The sequence below is a fragment of the Rhyacophila brunnea genome, unplaced genomic scaffold, assembly GCF_057557595.1.
Source record: "Rhyacophila brunnea isolate RB1 unplaced genomic scaffold, BYU_Rbru_1.0 scaffold_8, whole genome shotgun sequence".
NCBI lineage: Eukaryota > Metazoa > Arthropoda > Insecta > Trichoptera > Rhyacophilidae > Rhyacophila > Rhyacophila brunnea.
The window spans coordinates 6,226,118-6,244,660 of NW_028233350.1; the positions used below are offsets into that span (position 1 = coordinate 6,226,118).

Sequence of the window (18,543 nt, forward strand, 5' to 3'; positions counted from 1 at the left end):
CAATTGGGATTGGTTCTATATCTGCGCCTGTGCAGTAGAACGATAGTGACGAATCTGCCGGTAAAAAAATGAACTACACCGCGCAGACTTTTTCACGACCTGTCAAATAGTACTATAAAATGATAACATCGCGTCTCGCTTACTATTAAAGAATGAGATTGGCGAGACAGTCAGCTCTTTTACGTGTAAACAGTTATTATCGCGATAGTTTAAAATACACACTATTGCTGCATGGAAAACCATGCACGTGTACAGGCGTTATTAGTACTACACACTGTACTGTATTGTGTTTTACTTGAATTAATATAAAGTTTTTCCACCTAGAATTGACAGTTAATCTTTTACACTGACACCAACAGAATAATAAGATTAAACTGCACAATGCTTATGACTTACGCAAACCCAACATACTGCAGTGTGAAAGTCGATAATGCATGCACGAATGCTGCGCACGAAAATTTGCTCATGTCAGTACAAGATCACATTTGCGTGCACGTACGCTTTTGCGTGCACATACGCTTTTCACTATCACTATCCGTAGCTTGTCGGTTTTTTTGATTTCATCAAAGAACTTGTGTGTTCAGTCTAGACTTGTTCACTCCTGCATACGGCTGTGCGCGTACAACTAAAACAACTGGAGCAGGATTTTAAGCGCACGATCAAGAAAGATGTGTGTACAAAGATTTTAATCCGCATGTAGAGTATCCTCCACGTAACCTTGCCATTGTACACAGTGACAAGGATTTATGTGTATACGCAACCGTATAATTGTATTAATAAAAGCCAGGCACTCAATTGGTTTACTCACGTACGCCGTATAATTGTATTAGTAAATTCCAAGCACTTGATTGGTTTAATCACGTTTTAATTCAAAAAAATCTATTCCAAATGGCAAGGTTACGTGACGGCTACTCTACTTACGCGTAAACATTTGTGCGGGAAAAAATGTTCAAATCAGTAGGTACTGACCTTAAACATTCAATATGAGTATGTAAGCAGGCCATCAAATTAATAATCGCAAATTCATCCTTATTATTTATTGTTTAAATCCTTTTGTTTTACTGGTTTGTAAAACACTCTTGTATGAAATTCTATAAATCTGATAGGCTTCTCGATAGCATTACCAAAATATAAATTTTATTGTCTATGTTGCAAATATTCGATAATATATCGAAATAATATAGGTTTAATGTTATTTCTTCACCGAATGTTGTCTACTTAATGTAAGTACTTATATAATAATCACGAGATATTGTGAACACTGTTGATCATCAAATTGTGTATATTATCCTGTTTTTTATCCCGCTGACTTTCCTGTGTCATAAATATATATTATTATTGAAGTATATCAGACAGTTATAGAAGAATTTACTATACCAATATACAATTTGCAAAAGATTTTAAGTGATACAAGAAAGAATAATATAGATGTTCTTTAGAAAAACCATTTTATTATCTTATACTAAATCATCCATAATTAATATACACAGATCAACACTCGCATTTATCTATTATTGTAGACTTTATTTTTGTATACACTGATCATGTGTTTAATGTTTCTTTTTATGTTCTTAACACCAAATTATTAATCTAACTTACATAGATATTTATTATAGTCTAATGAAGAATTTAATGTTTGTGATATTATATTGTAAAATATCCCTTCCGCTCGAGAAATAAAAATTAACTTTCTTAAATAGTAATAATATTAGATTCTTTCATTCTGTTTGTAATCTACGTATCATTATGTAGTAATACATATAAAGTACTTTTCCATTCAATGTTTATATTATTTATTTTTTTTTGTTATAATTCCATTCCCTTTCTCTCCTTTCAAAGTTCTATATAAATATATTGTGGAGGCAGTGACATCCCTAGGCAAAGTGCCACAATTATGTACGTATATTATCTATGGTGCCACAGACCGACATTTATTTTTGATTTTTAAATTGTATGTAAAATCATGTTACTCGCATATTCTTAGAAGATGACACGTTAACATTTGCTGCCCCTTCACAAGTGCATAATTTGCCTGTCGCCATGGGATGGAAGCGTGTTGGAAGTGTGCGATATTCAGAAGTTGTTCTATGTTCGAAACCATTCGAAAATTATGAAAAAACAAATTAGTCAAAACATTACCAAAATTGTGAAAACTGACTAGGTCAGTGGTAAGCTAACCGCGGCTCGCGAGCCACATGTGGCTATTTGGCCCCTTAGGTGTGGCTCTGCCACAAATGACCATGTGCGCGCTAAAACAGTCAAAATGTCTTCGATTAACCAACCAACAGATCTTAAATTGGTTTCAGCTTTATCAATAGCAGTTATGCAGTGATGCAGCACAAGTTTCACGTTTTATATGATTTATTTCATCTACAGGTCCTAAAGAAGAACTTGTAGGATTATTGTCACTCAAATGTCAAACAGTGTATGGAAAAACATCATATTCCACTCAATAAAATTGTGTCAATTTCAACAGACAGCGCGAAGTATGACCGGCGTAAGAAAAGGAGTTGTTGCTATTTTAAAAGAAAAAATCACGAGATACTTGCTTACGATTGCATCATTCGTCAAGAAGAGCTTTGTGCGCAGACATTTGCAAAGTTATGGAATTGGTGATTAAGATTATCAACTCTATTATAGATAAAGCTTATGGATAAAAAATTATGTAGCTCTAAATTTTAACATCTCTGTGCTGATATCTACATATTGGAGAAAAACAAATGTGAACATGTTTCACAGCACAAGTTTAGTAGTCTATTTTGAAAGACCTGGAGAAGGAAGACATGATGATTTTTAATACCTGGAATAGTATTCCTGACTCATATGATCAGTTGAAAAAACTAACGTTTGCTGTTATTTCCCTTTCCGGTTCTACATATTCAAGCGAACAATCTTTTTCAAGCGTGAACCTTATCAAGAGTAAATTGCAAAGTCGTCTTATTGATGAGAATCTGGAATCGTGCCTAAAATTAAAAACAACATACAAACCTGACATACCCAAACTTTTCAAGGAGATGCAAGGCCATTGTCATGATTTAATTTTATGGATACCTTACTTACAATTTAATTTTTATCAATAATTAAGAATGATATCACGTTAACAGTGTACCTCTACCTTATATAGTAAGATTAAGAAATTTGGCTCCAAAAGAAATCTCAATCGTTGTACTGCTGATATTCGGCTCTGTTGACTAATGAGTTTGCCGACCACTGGACTAGGTCATATAAAGCGCTTACTTTCAAAAGCAGCTAAAACGGTTTTTCAAGTACCTATTTTGAGTTGGATATATAATTTGATAAATACATTAAATTTGTCTACCATAGTATGGTCTGAGTTTTAATTTCAAAACTCAGCTAAACTTGTCAACATTAATTGAATACGTGTATTAAATAAAGCTCTAAGTACGAAAAAGTAGTATTGCCTGTAGTTACAAAATACCGAGTCATTGCAGTAAAATTTCATGAAGCAGACCTTTTGAAAAATGTAGTTTTACAGTGTAAATCAATCACGGCAGCTTCTATAATTTTAGGTATTAAGAACTCGCAAGTGTCAACACACCATCGTCAGCTATTTTATATTGAATGCCGTTGACCACTGCAGTGCTACTTACACCATTATAAATAAAACACGCCAACGGACTTACAACGTCGACAGGCTATAAAAATGTCAGTTTTTATGTTTTTGGTACTTAGCGCCTTAATTAATACACGTATTCAATTATTAAAAATCTAGCCTAGTTTCAAAATCGCATAACACCGTTTTCGCCTCTTTTCAAGTAAGCGCTTCAATCTACAACTAGTGGCAAGGGGTGGAGATAAGCTGTTAAGATTCGACATAAATAGTGCACACTAAACTAAAGTCATACTTATTTGTTTTCATTGAACGAAGAACACAATTGACAGATGGTGCCGGTTAGTTTTTAAAATTCAAATAAACCCTGCCTAATCTAAGCCATAATATGTAAATATTTTATTTAAGAATATTATATATCTATTATGGTTTTAATAAGGCAGGGTTTCATTTATAAGTTGAATGTAATAACCAACTGATAATGGTAATTTACCTAACTTCAATTTAATTGTACATAATATGTATTTGGATCCAGGACATTATCAAGAATAGAAAATAACAAAGAAGTCAACAATTGAAGATAAGTATTTATTTACATAATATGTATAAATAAAGTAACATTTTATATTGACTTAACTTACGCAAACTACAGATGGAATTCACTAAATTTTGAATTCACAGATGAGCCGATACGTCAAGATTATCAACACAATTTCATGAATGTTTCACCCATCTATGATGCATAATTAAGCAATTTGATAACCTAGCGTGGAAATAAATATATTTGTATGCAAGTTGAAATTTATCAATTTAGATGTGAATAACCGGAGGTGGTGCTGGCTTCTCGAACTCTCCAAGTTCCTCTCCATAGTAGTTGTTGGCTCTGTTATGGCGGAGTTCCCATGGAACCTGGTCTTCCATCTTAGTCAGGGTGATACCCAGATCTTCCAATGTTGGAACTCCAGCATCCACAACATCAGTAGTAGTTTCCTACAAAACAATCCCACGCAGAAATATTAAATATTATGCGGGTTGACAAAGCATCGTCAAGTTCACAAGGATAGCGGACCCAGTGCGCTCTTATGATAAGTCAATACTTATGGTATCTCTGAACATGAGGGAGAATATTATGTCATCCGTGACACTAACTGGTGCTTCCGATTGCAAGCAATTAGAAAATGCATAAATAAGCCCCACTAATAAAAAGGTTGTGAATCACTGGTCTATACCCAATACTAGTATTGCAACATACAGCAATTTCCAAAAATTTATACATATATCAAATACACATTCTTTTTAACACTACAACAGGCCGAGATTCCAAATAACAGTAGTGTAATGTTTTTTTGATTTACGGAATATTGCATCGTTGTCTGGATCAAAAATGAGTTATACGGATAACGGATTCTTTTATATGAAAATTGCATTGGCGGGATTATATTTCAGTGAAAATTTCAATTTACAACGAATTTCGAATTAAGCGTGTTCGTATTAACGAGGTTTTACAGTAATAGTAGAAGTGAAGCAATCACATTTAATGTATTGTGACCTCACTGGGAACGAACCTGGAGCCCCCGGATGAGAAAGTACTTTACGCAAATCACCCAAAAAACCATATACAGTACACTCTCAGTAATCCCCGCTCGATTATCCGACAACTACTATAATCTGCCATTATTTTTACTAGTTGAAAACACAAAATCAAGCTCTATAATTCGCCGGTATTAGATTGTCAAATTCAGTAGTCCGTCGCGTACAAGTATACAACGCAGATGAGACAGGTTTATTTTTGAAACTTCTCCTTCGTAAAACGTACGTTCATCGTGAAGAAAGTAATGTACCAGGGAGGAAAGTGACCAAGGACCGCATCACAATTATGCCGTGCTCCAATGCAACCGGGACACAAACTGAAGCTTTTCATCATAGGGAAAGCCAGGAATCCTAATCCATTCAAGAATATCTGCCTCACTGAACAACTGGTTGTGTTTAATATTTAGTTTATAAATATGTATAATTTAGTAAATACTTGACTTTGATTATAAATAAAACCGTCATTTGCTAGTACAAATTTATGAAATGCCTGTTTTAATTTTTACCATATTTTGTATGTATGCACTATAATCCACCGCTTTCACTAATTTGACACTTGTCTGGTTTTTGGGGTGGCGGATTACTGAGAGAGTACTGTAATACAATAGGTAATTAATTCATGATGAAAAATCACATGATATTATAACTTCATTTTAGATTAGAGAAGCGTTGAAACAGGAAAATTGTCAAGTAGAAGTAGCAATCTATTTGCTATCATGCATACTCAAAACTTGAACATATTTGTCACACCATTATATCAACGAAAATAAAATATATTTAATATGGTTTACCCTTTCAATTCCTTCCCAATGCAAATACCCCAGAGGATAGCCGGGGGAGAATTTCTCATTGAGGGTAATCCTCATTTGGAAGAAGGGGTCGTAACGCATGTCGTATCTTCTGTAGCCCCATTTCTCATCTTTACGCACGACCCTTTGGAACCAATCCACCAGATCGGCCTGCAGATAACGTTTTGGTCTGGAAAAAAATTCCTCACATTAAATCTCAATATACGTAAGCAAAAAATAAATCCATCCATCTCGCATTGTTTCACAGGACATCGTAAAAGCTTATCAATATATTATGTTTTTTAGAATTATTGTCATGCCCAATCTTCGGGGAATGTCAGAAGCGTTGTTGGAGACTGCTCTGTTATATGCAATGATCAAAAAGTGGGCAGCCAAGTTTGAACGCATGTGTGCAAGATGTTGAAGGTGACCAATGCGATAAAGGCTATCAACCGCAGTAATTCCATATGATGTATACACCCGATCCTCTTTTTGCACGGTTTCAAAATAACGCGGTTTTAAAAAAATACCGATTATTTTTTATTTACACTAATTTATTTGATTTAAATTAAATTATTAAAAATACATGTGTATGTATATATTAATCAAAAAATTGCATTGTAATGGACTGCATGTTACTGGTGCATACATATGTTGTCACCGGATGCCGCCCAGACATACATACGTACACACATGGTGCCACTAGTCACGTCACTTCGGGTTCGATATGATAGACTCGCCGCGTGTTTCGGCGTCAGCATCAGTAAATATTTCCAGCGATGAGAGTGATTTTTCGCCAGCGAAAAACCGCACTAAACGGGCTCGTTTATTGTCAAGTAGCGACACTGAATGAATATATTTCTCTATGCTAAATTTAATTTAAATCGAAAACTATTTCTTTTTAGAAAAGTTTTTCTTAGCTCGTATTCTTATTTGTCCGATGGTTCTTTGTCCGGTACAAATCTTGCAATCGATTTTTAACTAACTTCCCGACTAGCTAGACATTTGAAACTTTTAGAATATATCAGAACACGATGCCAATGCATTTTTTTAATACTTTTAGCCATTTTTAAGTAGAATTAAATTCATTTTCAGTTAATTCTGTTTTGTATGAAAAGTTATTTCGGAAGAAATCCGTAATCCAATCCACTATTATTGGTTGCTAGGGGTCTGGGGTCCTAGCAACTAAATCATTAATATGTACATGCGTTACTATGGAAATCAATATGAATGTCAAAATGACATTTCAGTATTATTTATATCAAGTACAAATTTTTTTGATCGTTTAAGCTAGTCAAGTCAAGTTTATATGATTCAACAGAAAATTTAAAAACATTGTATATAAAAAGTTCTTTTTATCTTGTAATTATTTTATGTATAAATAATAAATAAATTCGATTTATTTTTCAGTTCAAGAATTTCATATTTTGAGTTGATTTTAAGTAATGGAACCTATCTAACATTTTTGTATGGGCACCTTATCTTTTTTACACGGTACGTATCCCCCATGCAAAAAGAGGATCGGGTGTACTTTGGTTGTGAAAAATTGCTGAAAATAGTAAGTCCTATAAATATTATGTGAACAAATCGAAACGTCCAAAAATGCTGACAGAAGGTTACTTTTCATTAGGCCAATACGCCAGTTTAAATGGCCGCACCATATGACATCGGCTATAATTTCAAGGAGATTATATTGAAAATAAAAATGTTCCCAATCATACTCGTGGTGTTTGTTTCAGAGGCTGCGAATTTTTCAGCCCGCTATTGTAATAAGATACAAAACAAAAATATAAGTAAATTTCTTACCCAATAGCCTGATAGACTTTGCCCTTAGTATCAGGATCCTTGGCTGCGTTAATGATGCCTTGGGCAACGTCCGATACGAAGACAGGTTGCTTTTCGGTCCGTTGACCATTGAACCACAGAGGAATGGCTTGCCCTTGCTTGCGCCAATAATGAGTATACGCTCTAAAATGTACAAATTATCAGAATACAGATTAATAATGTATCATTGGTACAGTTGTGAAGGGTGGAGATAGGCTGTGAAGATCTGATAATACTGCACACGAAACTTTGTCAGTCATCTTATTTGTTTTCATTGAACTAATACAAATTGCAGATGGTGTTGGTTAGTTTTTAAAATTCAATTAACACCAATCTAAAGCAACCATAATATCGCATCGTGAGTGTAAAACCAAGGCATCTGCAAACATATTTTGGATATATCGTCGGTGTTTTGTAAAAAGGGCGAATTAACCAAAATGCTACTTTACAGGAGGAGGATTTTTAACTTTTAACATTTATTTGTTTTTTACCTGTAGATGATTATAAATATTTAACAAGTTTATAATAAAGCTTAGAAAGAATACTGTCATTATAATAGGTATTATTATATAATATTTTAAAAGGCCTAATGCCGGGTCCACACTGGCAACATGTCGCGCGACAACCTCGTTAAATTTTACGATAAGTATGATAATTATCGTAAAACTTAACGAGGTTGTCGCGCGACATGTTGCCAGTGTGGACCCGGCATAATATGTCACATTTGCTTTTTATTTCGTAATTTTAATTAATTTAATTTTAGTCGATTATCGTTTTTAAGTACTTTCCTGTGGAGATAAAAATTCGCCGTTTTTACACAACAAAGCTAGTGGGGTACATATTGTATTTTCATTAAAATCTCGATTTCGCCAAAATGGTTGATTCGCCCTTTTTACAAAACACCGACGATATTAGGGTTTGAAGTCTTCGTGATCCTGAAAAATTAATTCTGTCTGGAATGGGTTAACTCAATGAAAACAAAGGATGACTGAAAAAGTTTGCATTATTTTTATTGGATCTCCACAGCCTACCTCCACCCTTCACGGCTGCATCGGTGATATGTATATCTATACAATGGAAAGGCATTCGAAGAGCAAAAAGGCATACATACTGTCATTTGGAAACGTAATTATAAGGTATTCTTAAACAATCAATGAATACCCCTCTTCTTCTTTGATAGTGCTCCAACATTTAAGTCTTCACCTCCTCCATGGCTCAAGTTTGTGAGCTGACATGTTAATCCTCAGTGACAGATGAGGTCACGAAGGAGAGCTTCATGTCGTTAGCACATGTTCTCTGGATGTGGTTTGAGAGAGTAACACTCCGCTCCCTTGTGGCACAGATCCAGTCATCGTCGTCGAACCTTTCTCACTCTAAAGCGATCTACACATTGAAGATCTCGTGTGGCAAGAGGCATACTAAAAGTAGGTTTACACAGCTGTCCTACAAGCAACCATGTTCTCTAAGTCTTGCAATATCGTTTACATCAATTCAACTGTCTCCAATTGATTAATGATATTAATAATTACCTATAATAAAAATGTTATTCACATGTTTTGTGTGTTTAAATCCAGGGCGCAGACCTGATACATTGATCGAATGACTAAGAATATTTCTGGTCAAAAATACCTCTTCAGTAGGCGTACAAAATTCACATTCAATCATACAGCCAATGAAAAAAAATGTCTTGTCATGCCGATGCTTACCTCAAAAATCGATCTTCACTGCCGTAGATATCGGAAGCCTTGATAATGGTGACATCTGGGAATTCTTCCTTAACGGCTTGCTCTCCTAACCACTTGCTTGCCTTAAAGCGACTTCCTCCTTTCACGACCAACTCGTCGGGATATTCTGCAGAGTTAAGGTATGATAGATGGATAAGTCTATCAACGCCCGCATTAGCGCATGCCCTGCAAAAAACATAGTAAAATATAATTTACAATTTTAATATAAGGACGAGACCACACTGTAATTTCTGAAACTGAATAATTGTTGCGTTTCCACTGTGTCCACAACACACGTATCGATATAGACAATTATTACATCTAAGAGAATGTCTCACGTCCATCTCCGTAATATGTGGAGTGCAGTAACTCCAAAAACGTGTTATTTTTTTTATAAGTAGCACGAGAACACTTTACAGATACTAATGGCTATCTTGCTAAGGGTCAACAACCGTCATAAGTCGCCGAATACACATCATAGCTTGTACAAGGCTGTGGTAACCAGCTTTGCACTGCACGGTGTGGTTATTATTACAAAATTATGTATTTTTATTCTAAATGTATCACATCGTAGCAAAGCTGTATAGATCTTTCTTAAGAGCATACATAAGTGAAACGGCAAATAATCGCATTTCATATCACAAATATACATGCACCAAACGAAGACAATACTCTAATGAATGCAATAAACTATGATCATTTGGAAAAATTGAACTATGTTCATGAAAAATAAGTATATTTTTTTTTATAATTTTAATTTAATCATCAAATCTTCAGCGTTTTTCGAAATGCCTGTTTACACTAAATAACAACAAAAGGCATATTTTAAATCCTCTTGTTGTAAAGATATGAAACCGGTAATCATATATTTTTTATTCCTACTATTTCCTTATATCATATAGAATTCCATAAGCTAATTATTTTTTTGGGATAAGATCGGTTACATCAAAATATTACAATACGCAAGCGGGTGAGTATTTTCGTTATTTAGTTGAGACGAAATTTCGCATTCGTCGCCAATCGCCGAGCGGCATTCGAGGTGGCAATACGTCAATTTTTTTTGTGATGGCGTCGTAAGAATATATTCTTATATCGTGTAAAGATGACTAAAAAACGTTATTCCTGGACCCGAAAAAGAAAACATGTCAATGAATATATATTATTATTACTAATATAACAATAAACATAATGCTAAATGGACGCATGTTGAATGTTTATGACAAATTATGTTCCGTGCGACACGCGTCATTAGTTCAATCCGCGCGTTGCATAGTTACGATCTTTTTAGACCATCCCTCAGCTGAGGTGTAGTCTTAAGACATCTCATATAACTGCACAGAACTCTTTCATTTTTTTTTATGTTTGGTTCCCAAGAAAAAACTTGCAAGGGATACAGTGACAGCCTAATATTACAATGTCATTATTTTACCTGGCGACTATTCTGGCTGACTCGACATTGGCTTCTTGGTAATTGTAGTTTTTAGTTTCATAGTCCCTTCCAATCAGATTGATGACAACATTAGAGTACTTGACGGCTCTGTCGATGCTCTCTTGGTCTCGGATGGTAAACGGTTGGAAGAGGACTTGCCCCAGGTCTCCCACTACTTTCAGCCTCATGCAATCGTAATGGTCTCCACGATGTGGCAGTATCAACTAAAAAGTTATTAATTCCAATGTATAATACATGAATAAAGTTACTAATGATCAGGCGGGAGACATTAATACGCTAGTCATGGTAAATAGAACAAATTATCATTCAAGTCTGGTAGGTTACTCAAGGAACACAAAAGTAATGGGAACTGGTTTACCCTAAAGAGTGTGGTGATAGTTTCTATGTGTACGCATGTCAAAGTTACGGTAATTATGCCGCAGATGTCATAAGCGTTAATATTTTTTTTTTACAAAAACAGTTTATTCCATGTAGACAATTATAATAAATACCCTTTTCTGTCGGCGCATAGGCTTTTCGATCAAATAATCGTTGATTGAAAATTTGAAATTTTCATACATTTTGATGCATCATCATCACAAATTAAGATTATATTAGGTTGGGGTAGGTTAGGTTAGGTTTGGTTTGGTCAAAAAAGAAAGTAATAAAATCTCATGACATCGTCTGCGGTACATTTACCAAAATTACTTGAGACATTGCATGCATAGATAATATGGTGCTTTTGACTGGTCCTCCGCTGTCTTTATCTGTCCGCCGCCATTTTGAATTCAGCTATCTTTTTGTCATCGAATTATAGTACGTGGTCCAAGAAATGATAGTATTTCGGCAAAAATTATAGGACGTGTTGAAAATGTAAGTTTTTTGTTTGTCACATAAGTAAACATAATGGAGAATTCGAGAAATTTCGATGCCCTCAAGGCCTGAACAAAAACGATGCATGAGTGCGAGTGAGAAAGTATTCGGCACCCTTACAATCTCTGCGACACGCGCTAGAGTAAGATAAAAGGTCTACTAGCTACAAGCCAGTTTCCAAAAGTATCGCCATCAAATCGGGGCGAAACGCTTCACGTAGCGTCGATAACCTGCGAGCTTGTGTTGCTAAAATTGATATTTTTTGTGTTAAACATAAAGTCAGTGGTAAATATTTTTGGTTAATTAAGTAGAAAAGATGGTTCTGTGTGTTGTCTTAAAATGTGGTAGCCGTACTGATAAGCAAGAAGATGGTATTACGTTTCATAAGTAAGTTGATACATGTTCGTGATAATTTATTTGTATTTTATTATATATTTTAATATCAGTGACCTAGTGTTTCTTTAAAATAACTTAAATTATGGACATCTTTATCTAATGGTTGCATTTTGATCGCTTAAAAATACTATATAACGTAAAAAAATAGAAAATTATATTTTAATTCTGAGCGTCTAGTGCGAGCACTTTGGGCGAGCACTAACGAAATGGTCTATGGTCTCAAACATTTGTAGACGAATGCGTTCGCTCGCTCACAAACCAAACGCAAGACACGCGGCTTCATTTAGCAATGCAACGGGTGGCGTCTAGATGTATCTATTGTCTAAGGATGCCCTGCTTTATTTAAACACCTCTTACGACCGAAAAATGCTAATCGGCGAATTCAATTAATTCCATTTTTCAAAATTGTGGTATTTTTTACGTACTATACTTTTTTTATAGTACACAGACGAAAATATTACTTTTTTAAGGGGAATATATATTCGCACAATTGAATAGACTGTTTTCACAAAGCGCTGACAACATTTAAAAAGATGTTCGTCACATCGGAAATGGATGATATTCACAAATCAACTACAACAATCAAATGATCGATTTGCACTAAGGAAAAAGTAGTCTTCACGTATTAATATACTATTGTAACCCAATTAATCGTAAAAGAATATAAACACTATGAAAATTAGGTTTAATGATTTTAAACAATATTCTGGCAAAACATAAGTATGTATGAGGTACCTACTTTCAGATTCAAATAATACTATAAATACCTATTTAAAAAGTGACGTTAATTAAAACTAAGGTAATTGTGCCGCAGATGCCGTCATGAGCTTTTATGATTTTTTTTTTACGAAAACAGTTTATTCCATGTAGACAATTATAATAAATACCTTTTTCTGTCGGCGCATAGGCTTTTCGATCTAATAATTGTTAATTTAAAATGCTCATAGATTTTGATACTTACTTCATTATCACAAACTAAGATTATATTAGGTAATATTAGGTTGGGTTAGGTTAGGTCAGGTCAGGTTAGGTTAGGTTAAGTTATATTAGGTTAGGTTACGTTAGAATAGGTTAGGTTAGATTAGGTTTAGTTCAAAAAAGATACTTATACAATCTCATGACGGCATCTGCGCCACATTTACCAAAATTTATATCGATGAACCGAAAAAGATCAGTATACCTAGGTGGTGTTATTTGGTTGTAGATTTACATTAAATAATATATATACATATTTATATTACTGCGTTAAACATTAATTATATTGACACCTAAGCATCATTTTTGCGATTGCCTTCTAATAAAATTGTATTGTTACGATTATTAGTTTGACATTTGTGAATTTCTACCTTTTCTTTGTGCGATATATTATTTATCGGTGAAAACAATTTTACAAATGTGTGCAGTTGTCAAAATTGAGTGAATTTATATTTACAATGAGTGATTTATGATTTTTGTTTTGTGAAACAAACTATTTTATGTGATTTCATCTATTTATTTGTGAAACTATTTTCCAAATGTAAAAGTTATTTTTTTTGTGAATTTTGATTATTGCATTGTGCGATTAATTCCCACCCCTTTTTTAATAGTATGCGGACCTAAATGTACTATAATTATAGTTTGTTTGGCAACACTGCGCTCACTGACAGATGGCAGCGAGCGACGGCGGAGAACCAGTCACAAGACACGATAATATTTCGAACAGAACCCAACCAGCAGACCATAAATAATATGCGTAAACGACTGACAATATTCGTTTTTCTTCTTTATTCTCTTTCCGTAGCACGAGCTTCACGTGACGTGATGGTAATGTGTTCACCCTATAAGTCTGAGCACAACAAAAAATTTCAAACCTCATCGAACACAATAAATTAGTAATTACCATAGAATAGCAACTAAACACAATTTTTGACTGAGATAGTTTGATATAAATATGTAAATAACTAAACTACGATAAATATGTTTTAAACCTGTGTGCCGGTCCTTCCAAGTTTTGTGCAGACATACTTTCCGACAAAACCTGTGCAGCCGAAAACAGTGGCCACAATTCCATTGAAGCTGCTTCGTCCTCCAGTTCCTCTCTTCCAGGCGGCAATGTTCACTTTACGATCATCGGTGCTGTAGCGAGAAGCCTGTACATAAACTAGACTGGCGCTGCCGATGTTACTTTCTAAAAACAAATACCAAAACGTCGTGCCAATGACAATCTACAATATTGAATAGAAATATAAAAAATGTTTTATTTCATTTTCAAGATATTTTGACAGCTGATGTTCGTAGACAGCATATTATTACATAACCTATTTTTTATGTAAACCAAAATCTATAAACACCAGTACCTAAACAAAATTACTCACAATTAATGTGTTTTTAATTAAGGTAACTTTATTATTTATTTACACATTTTAAATACATACTTGCCGATCGGACAGCACCAGTTATTGCGATAGCCGCCATTTTTGTTTCTTTTTCCAATCAAACCAACATTGCCAAACAGAAAAAATATTGAACTGTCAACATTCATTATTTTTAATTATTTACTAGATATTTTTAAATTGCACGGATCCAAGTAGGTACCTACTGAACTGCCTATCAAAGTTATGCTTTGTGAGAATAAAAAACACACAAGCGTACTACCTACTTTGAGTGCCTCTCTGCTGATTTTAGAATTTTAAATATCACTTTCAATCTCCATCACCAAATTGGGTAGTAGAATAATATAAATTTAATATTACAGTTTAGTAGCATAGTTTATTATTTATCATAATTATTATCAATGAATTGGCAGCATTCTTGAATTCAAAGGAAAAGCCACTTTATAAATATTTATTTTTTGACCATAGACACACGATCAACTAATTTTACGCTATTTTTCAAAGCGGCAATATATTTAGCGCGACTGTTTCTTTCCGGTTTCTATCGTAACCCCAAAACACCAAGTATGTCCAATAAGTTTTAATCCATGCAAAATTACGCGATCTTTTACCATTATTTCGATTACTTTATGTTACAAAACCTTTCATCTGATGATAGTCTTTACTCTCGCTGAGTTTTTCGTATACGAAGTGCCTTAAATGACATATTATCATGCGACACTTGACTACTGTCAGATTTGACTTGGTATACCTAACGTATGTAAGTATTTGGAGTTTTTTATTAAATCTTCATCTATTCTTCTTTGTTCTTTTTAGGATGTTGATGCCCAAACAGAGCAGAGTCACCATCTATGAGTACCTCTTCAAGGAGGGCGTCATGGTCGCCAAAAAGGACTTCCATGCCCCTAAGCACCCTGAACTCGAACAGATCCCCAATTTACACGTAATTAAAGCCATGCAGTCCTTAAAATCACGAGGATACGTGAAGGAGCAGTTTGCGTGGAGGCACTTTTATTGGTAAGTCCAGATATCAAATCTATTGTGAAATCGCCCCAGTGAAAATTACCAAAGTTCGTCCTGTGTCATGTAAGTTGGTTCTTCGATCTGTGCTATGAAGGAATATCGATGTGATAGTGAAAAGAAAATCTCAGAAAGGAGCCTAAAGTGATTTAGATCATGGTTTATGTGAAATGTTTAATTGTGATTGCCATTTTGGAATGGAGTTGCAGTAATTGCCATTGAACGTGGAATTTACTCTCTTAATGTCATTGAATAATCGGTGATTGTTGTGTAAACAATATTGAACATCTGTCATAGCGGTGAACCTTTGCAATGTGTACCTCAAGTTGATAATTATTATTATACTCACGTTTTGAGGTTTGGCCAATCTAATGTTGGACAGGGCGCTTATTGACTTAATCGTATAACATTCTATAGCATGCATCGGTTACTGTAGCCACTGAATTAATGGCTTCCCTCTTTGATCCTAATTGAATTGCTGGACATTGCGCACAATCTAGGCAACGTAGTACCTGATCTTAATAGATTAAACTAGAGCTAAGAACTGATCTTCTCTTCAAGTTACTTTCCTCGATTACCCCCCGAGTTGCAAATTCCACCAAGTTATTAATTTGGGTACATTGAAACGGCTATATAAATCGTGCACTATGTTTCTATCATAAACTAAAAAAACCTTCCGACGGAAAACAAAATTATACTTGATCCGGGATAATATTTAACCGCACGTCTCCACAGATCTAGGTTACATGGATAGCAGAATCTAGATAATACAAATAAATTAAATTCTAAGTCTTTTGAAAAGAAATTTTCATATTTCGTAAACCTTCAGATACTAAATTCGAAGTCAGCTAGTAAAATCGGTGCCTTATTTCCGTGTGAAAACTTTATTTGAATGTGTCCAATCATTTGATGCAGGTATTTGACCAACGAAGGCATCGAGTACTTGAGGGCGTACCTCCACCTGCCCACTGAGATTGTCCCAGCTACCCTGAAGAGAATCGCCCGGCCAGAGATGAACCGCATGCGTACTCCTGGCGGCGGCAGGCCCGAGGGAGGTCGCGGAGGCGGCGAGGACAGAACTGCGTACAGGAGAGCACCCGCCCCTCAATCCTCATCAGACAAGAAGGCTGATGTCGGTGCTGGCACTGGCGATCTTGAATTCGTGAGTATATACTTTTCGATACCTAATAGTATGTCAAATTTGATTCTTCTGCTATCTTGATTTAATGTAGATTCTTATGAGTGACAAATAAAATTATTATGTTAATACATATTCAATACAGTAATACCCGAAGTTACATGATTGGTGGGTCCAACAAAAATTGCATAAGTTGAATTCTCGTAAGTCGGGCTACAACTTTGCGCACATATAAATTTTGTTTAATTGGGACCAAGGCTAACAAAAACACTAGTTTAGAAGATAAATATTTAATAAAATTGCAAAATATTGTAAAAATAAATGAGTTCATAAAAAAGTGGCTATAGCGCATTCTTTGTTAGTCTTTTTCTAAAAAATTTAAACACTTCAATTGAGCTGAGACCTTCCGTCAAACTTGCAATTGCCATGTGCTTTTCTGGTAGAACTGGGTCTGAAGCCAAACGAAAAAATCAAGAACCGCATAACTCCGAGTTCGCGTAAGTCAGGGTATTACTATATCAAAGACAAAATAACTTTTTTCAACTACATACCACACAACTTTTGACCTGTCGTGACAATGACCGACATACAATAAAATAAATACAAAATTCATGTGATATATCACACCATCTTGGCTAAGATATCTTTATCTGTAGTTATCTGTGTATAGTTTTTTAAAGGTAAAATAGATGGTGTTTTAGGGCACTAATTTTTTCATTGGATGAGCGAAAAGGTGCTTTAAAATAATCAGTTTTGTTGTCTGATTAGTCTCCGTTTCGGTCGAGCTGTCAGTTGTACTACGTGTAAATGCAAAATTTAAACAGACGAGACAGGTTGGGTTTTTTTATCAGTTATCGTATCCATTTTTGGGGTTCCCAGTTGAATTGACATGTAAATTTCTATGTTCCCATATTTTTCGTACTACATTTCCATTTTCAGTGTATGTTTGTTTTTTCAGTAGTGCATTATACCAACCACTACGTTTAGAAAGTTATTATAAAAATAATATTCATTTGTACTGGATTAAAAATATGTAAATATAGGTACATATCCGTTTCCCAACTGAGACTCAACGGACAATTATTGAACTGATGTCTAAATACAGTCATTTCAAAACGGAAACCTCAACTGAACAGACATCTAAAAGCACCTTTAACATAAATCATATAAGTGTGAAGTTTGGTAGTTTTCACAGGAAATATGACATGAAAATGATGCAATAGCTGCATGTAAGAGCAGTCGATATAATAATGGTAACAATAATTAGATTTACCATATGTAATCCGTGCGCAGTGGAAGAAATTACGATCTGCGCCATTTCAAGGTTAAATTGTTCCACTATAACTTGAAAATGTGCAGGGTGGGCATACACTGACGGGTGTAGCACAAATTTCATCATTTGCCGATACATACTATTCTGCACTTGGTTGATTGGTCAAATCCATTTTTACCATGACTTGACTGTCTATTGACAAATTGGGGTATTTATATAGAATAGATCCAGCTTTACTTGTTTACCCATTATACATATCTCCATGTGAATCCTCATTGTCATAATTTATTATTAAAGTACGCATTACTCTATAAATATTTTCTTTTGTTACAGCGAGGTGGCTATGGCAGAGGACGGGCTGCGCCTTAAGAAAATTTATTATAAACTGTATTTTTAACTGCTCCATCAATAAAAAAAATTTAAAACTATTTTTTTCTATTTATTTATCCTATAAGATACCTCTATAAATTATATTACACCTGTACTGATCCAGATTTCCCTCTGATTAGCGACAGGCAAAAAATTGAGAGCGTCAACAGCTTCAA

The 18,543-nt window shown here is 34.6% G+C and overlaps 2 protein-coding genes across 2 annotated transcripts; one reads left to right on the forward strand and one right to left on the reverse strand.

Moving 5' to 3' along the window:
* Positions 1-4,145: 4,145 nt before the first annotated feature.
* ND-39 (NADH:ubiquinone oxidoreductase subunit 39) lies at positions 4,146-14,674 on the reverse strand. Its single transcript, XM_085959096.1, has 7 exons — positions 14,610-14,674; positions 14,163-14,362; positions 10,927-11,150; positions 9,480-9,683; positions 7,756-7,917; positions 5,953-6,139; positions 4,146-4,561 (listed from the first exon to the last, which is right to left on the reverse strand). Exons 1-7 carry the CDS (start codon positions 14,647-14,649, stop codon positions 4,382-4,384), a joined length of 1,197 nt encoding a protein of 398 aa, XP_085815222.1. The 5' UTR covers positions 14,650-14,674; the 3' UTR covers positions 4,146-4,381.
* Positions 14,675-15,097: 423 nt separating this feature from the next.
* On the forward strand, positions 15,098-18,426 carry LOC147063855 (small ribosomal subunit protein eS10-like). The gene is made up of 4 exons (XM_085959097.1): positions 15,098-15,131; positions 15,384-15,584; positions 16,503-16,749; positions 18,332-18,426. Exons 2-4 carry the CDS (start codon positions 15,385-15,387, stop codon positions 18,365-18,367), a joined length of 483 nt encoding a protein of 160 aa, XP_085815223.1. The 5' UTR covers positions 15,098-15,131; position 15,384; the 3' UTR covers positions 18,368-18,426.
* The last annotated feature ends 117 nt before the right edge of the window (positions 18,427-18,543 follow it).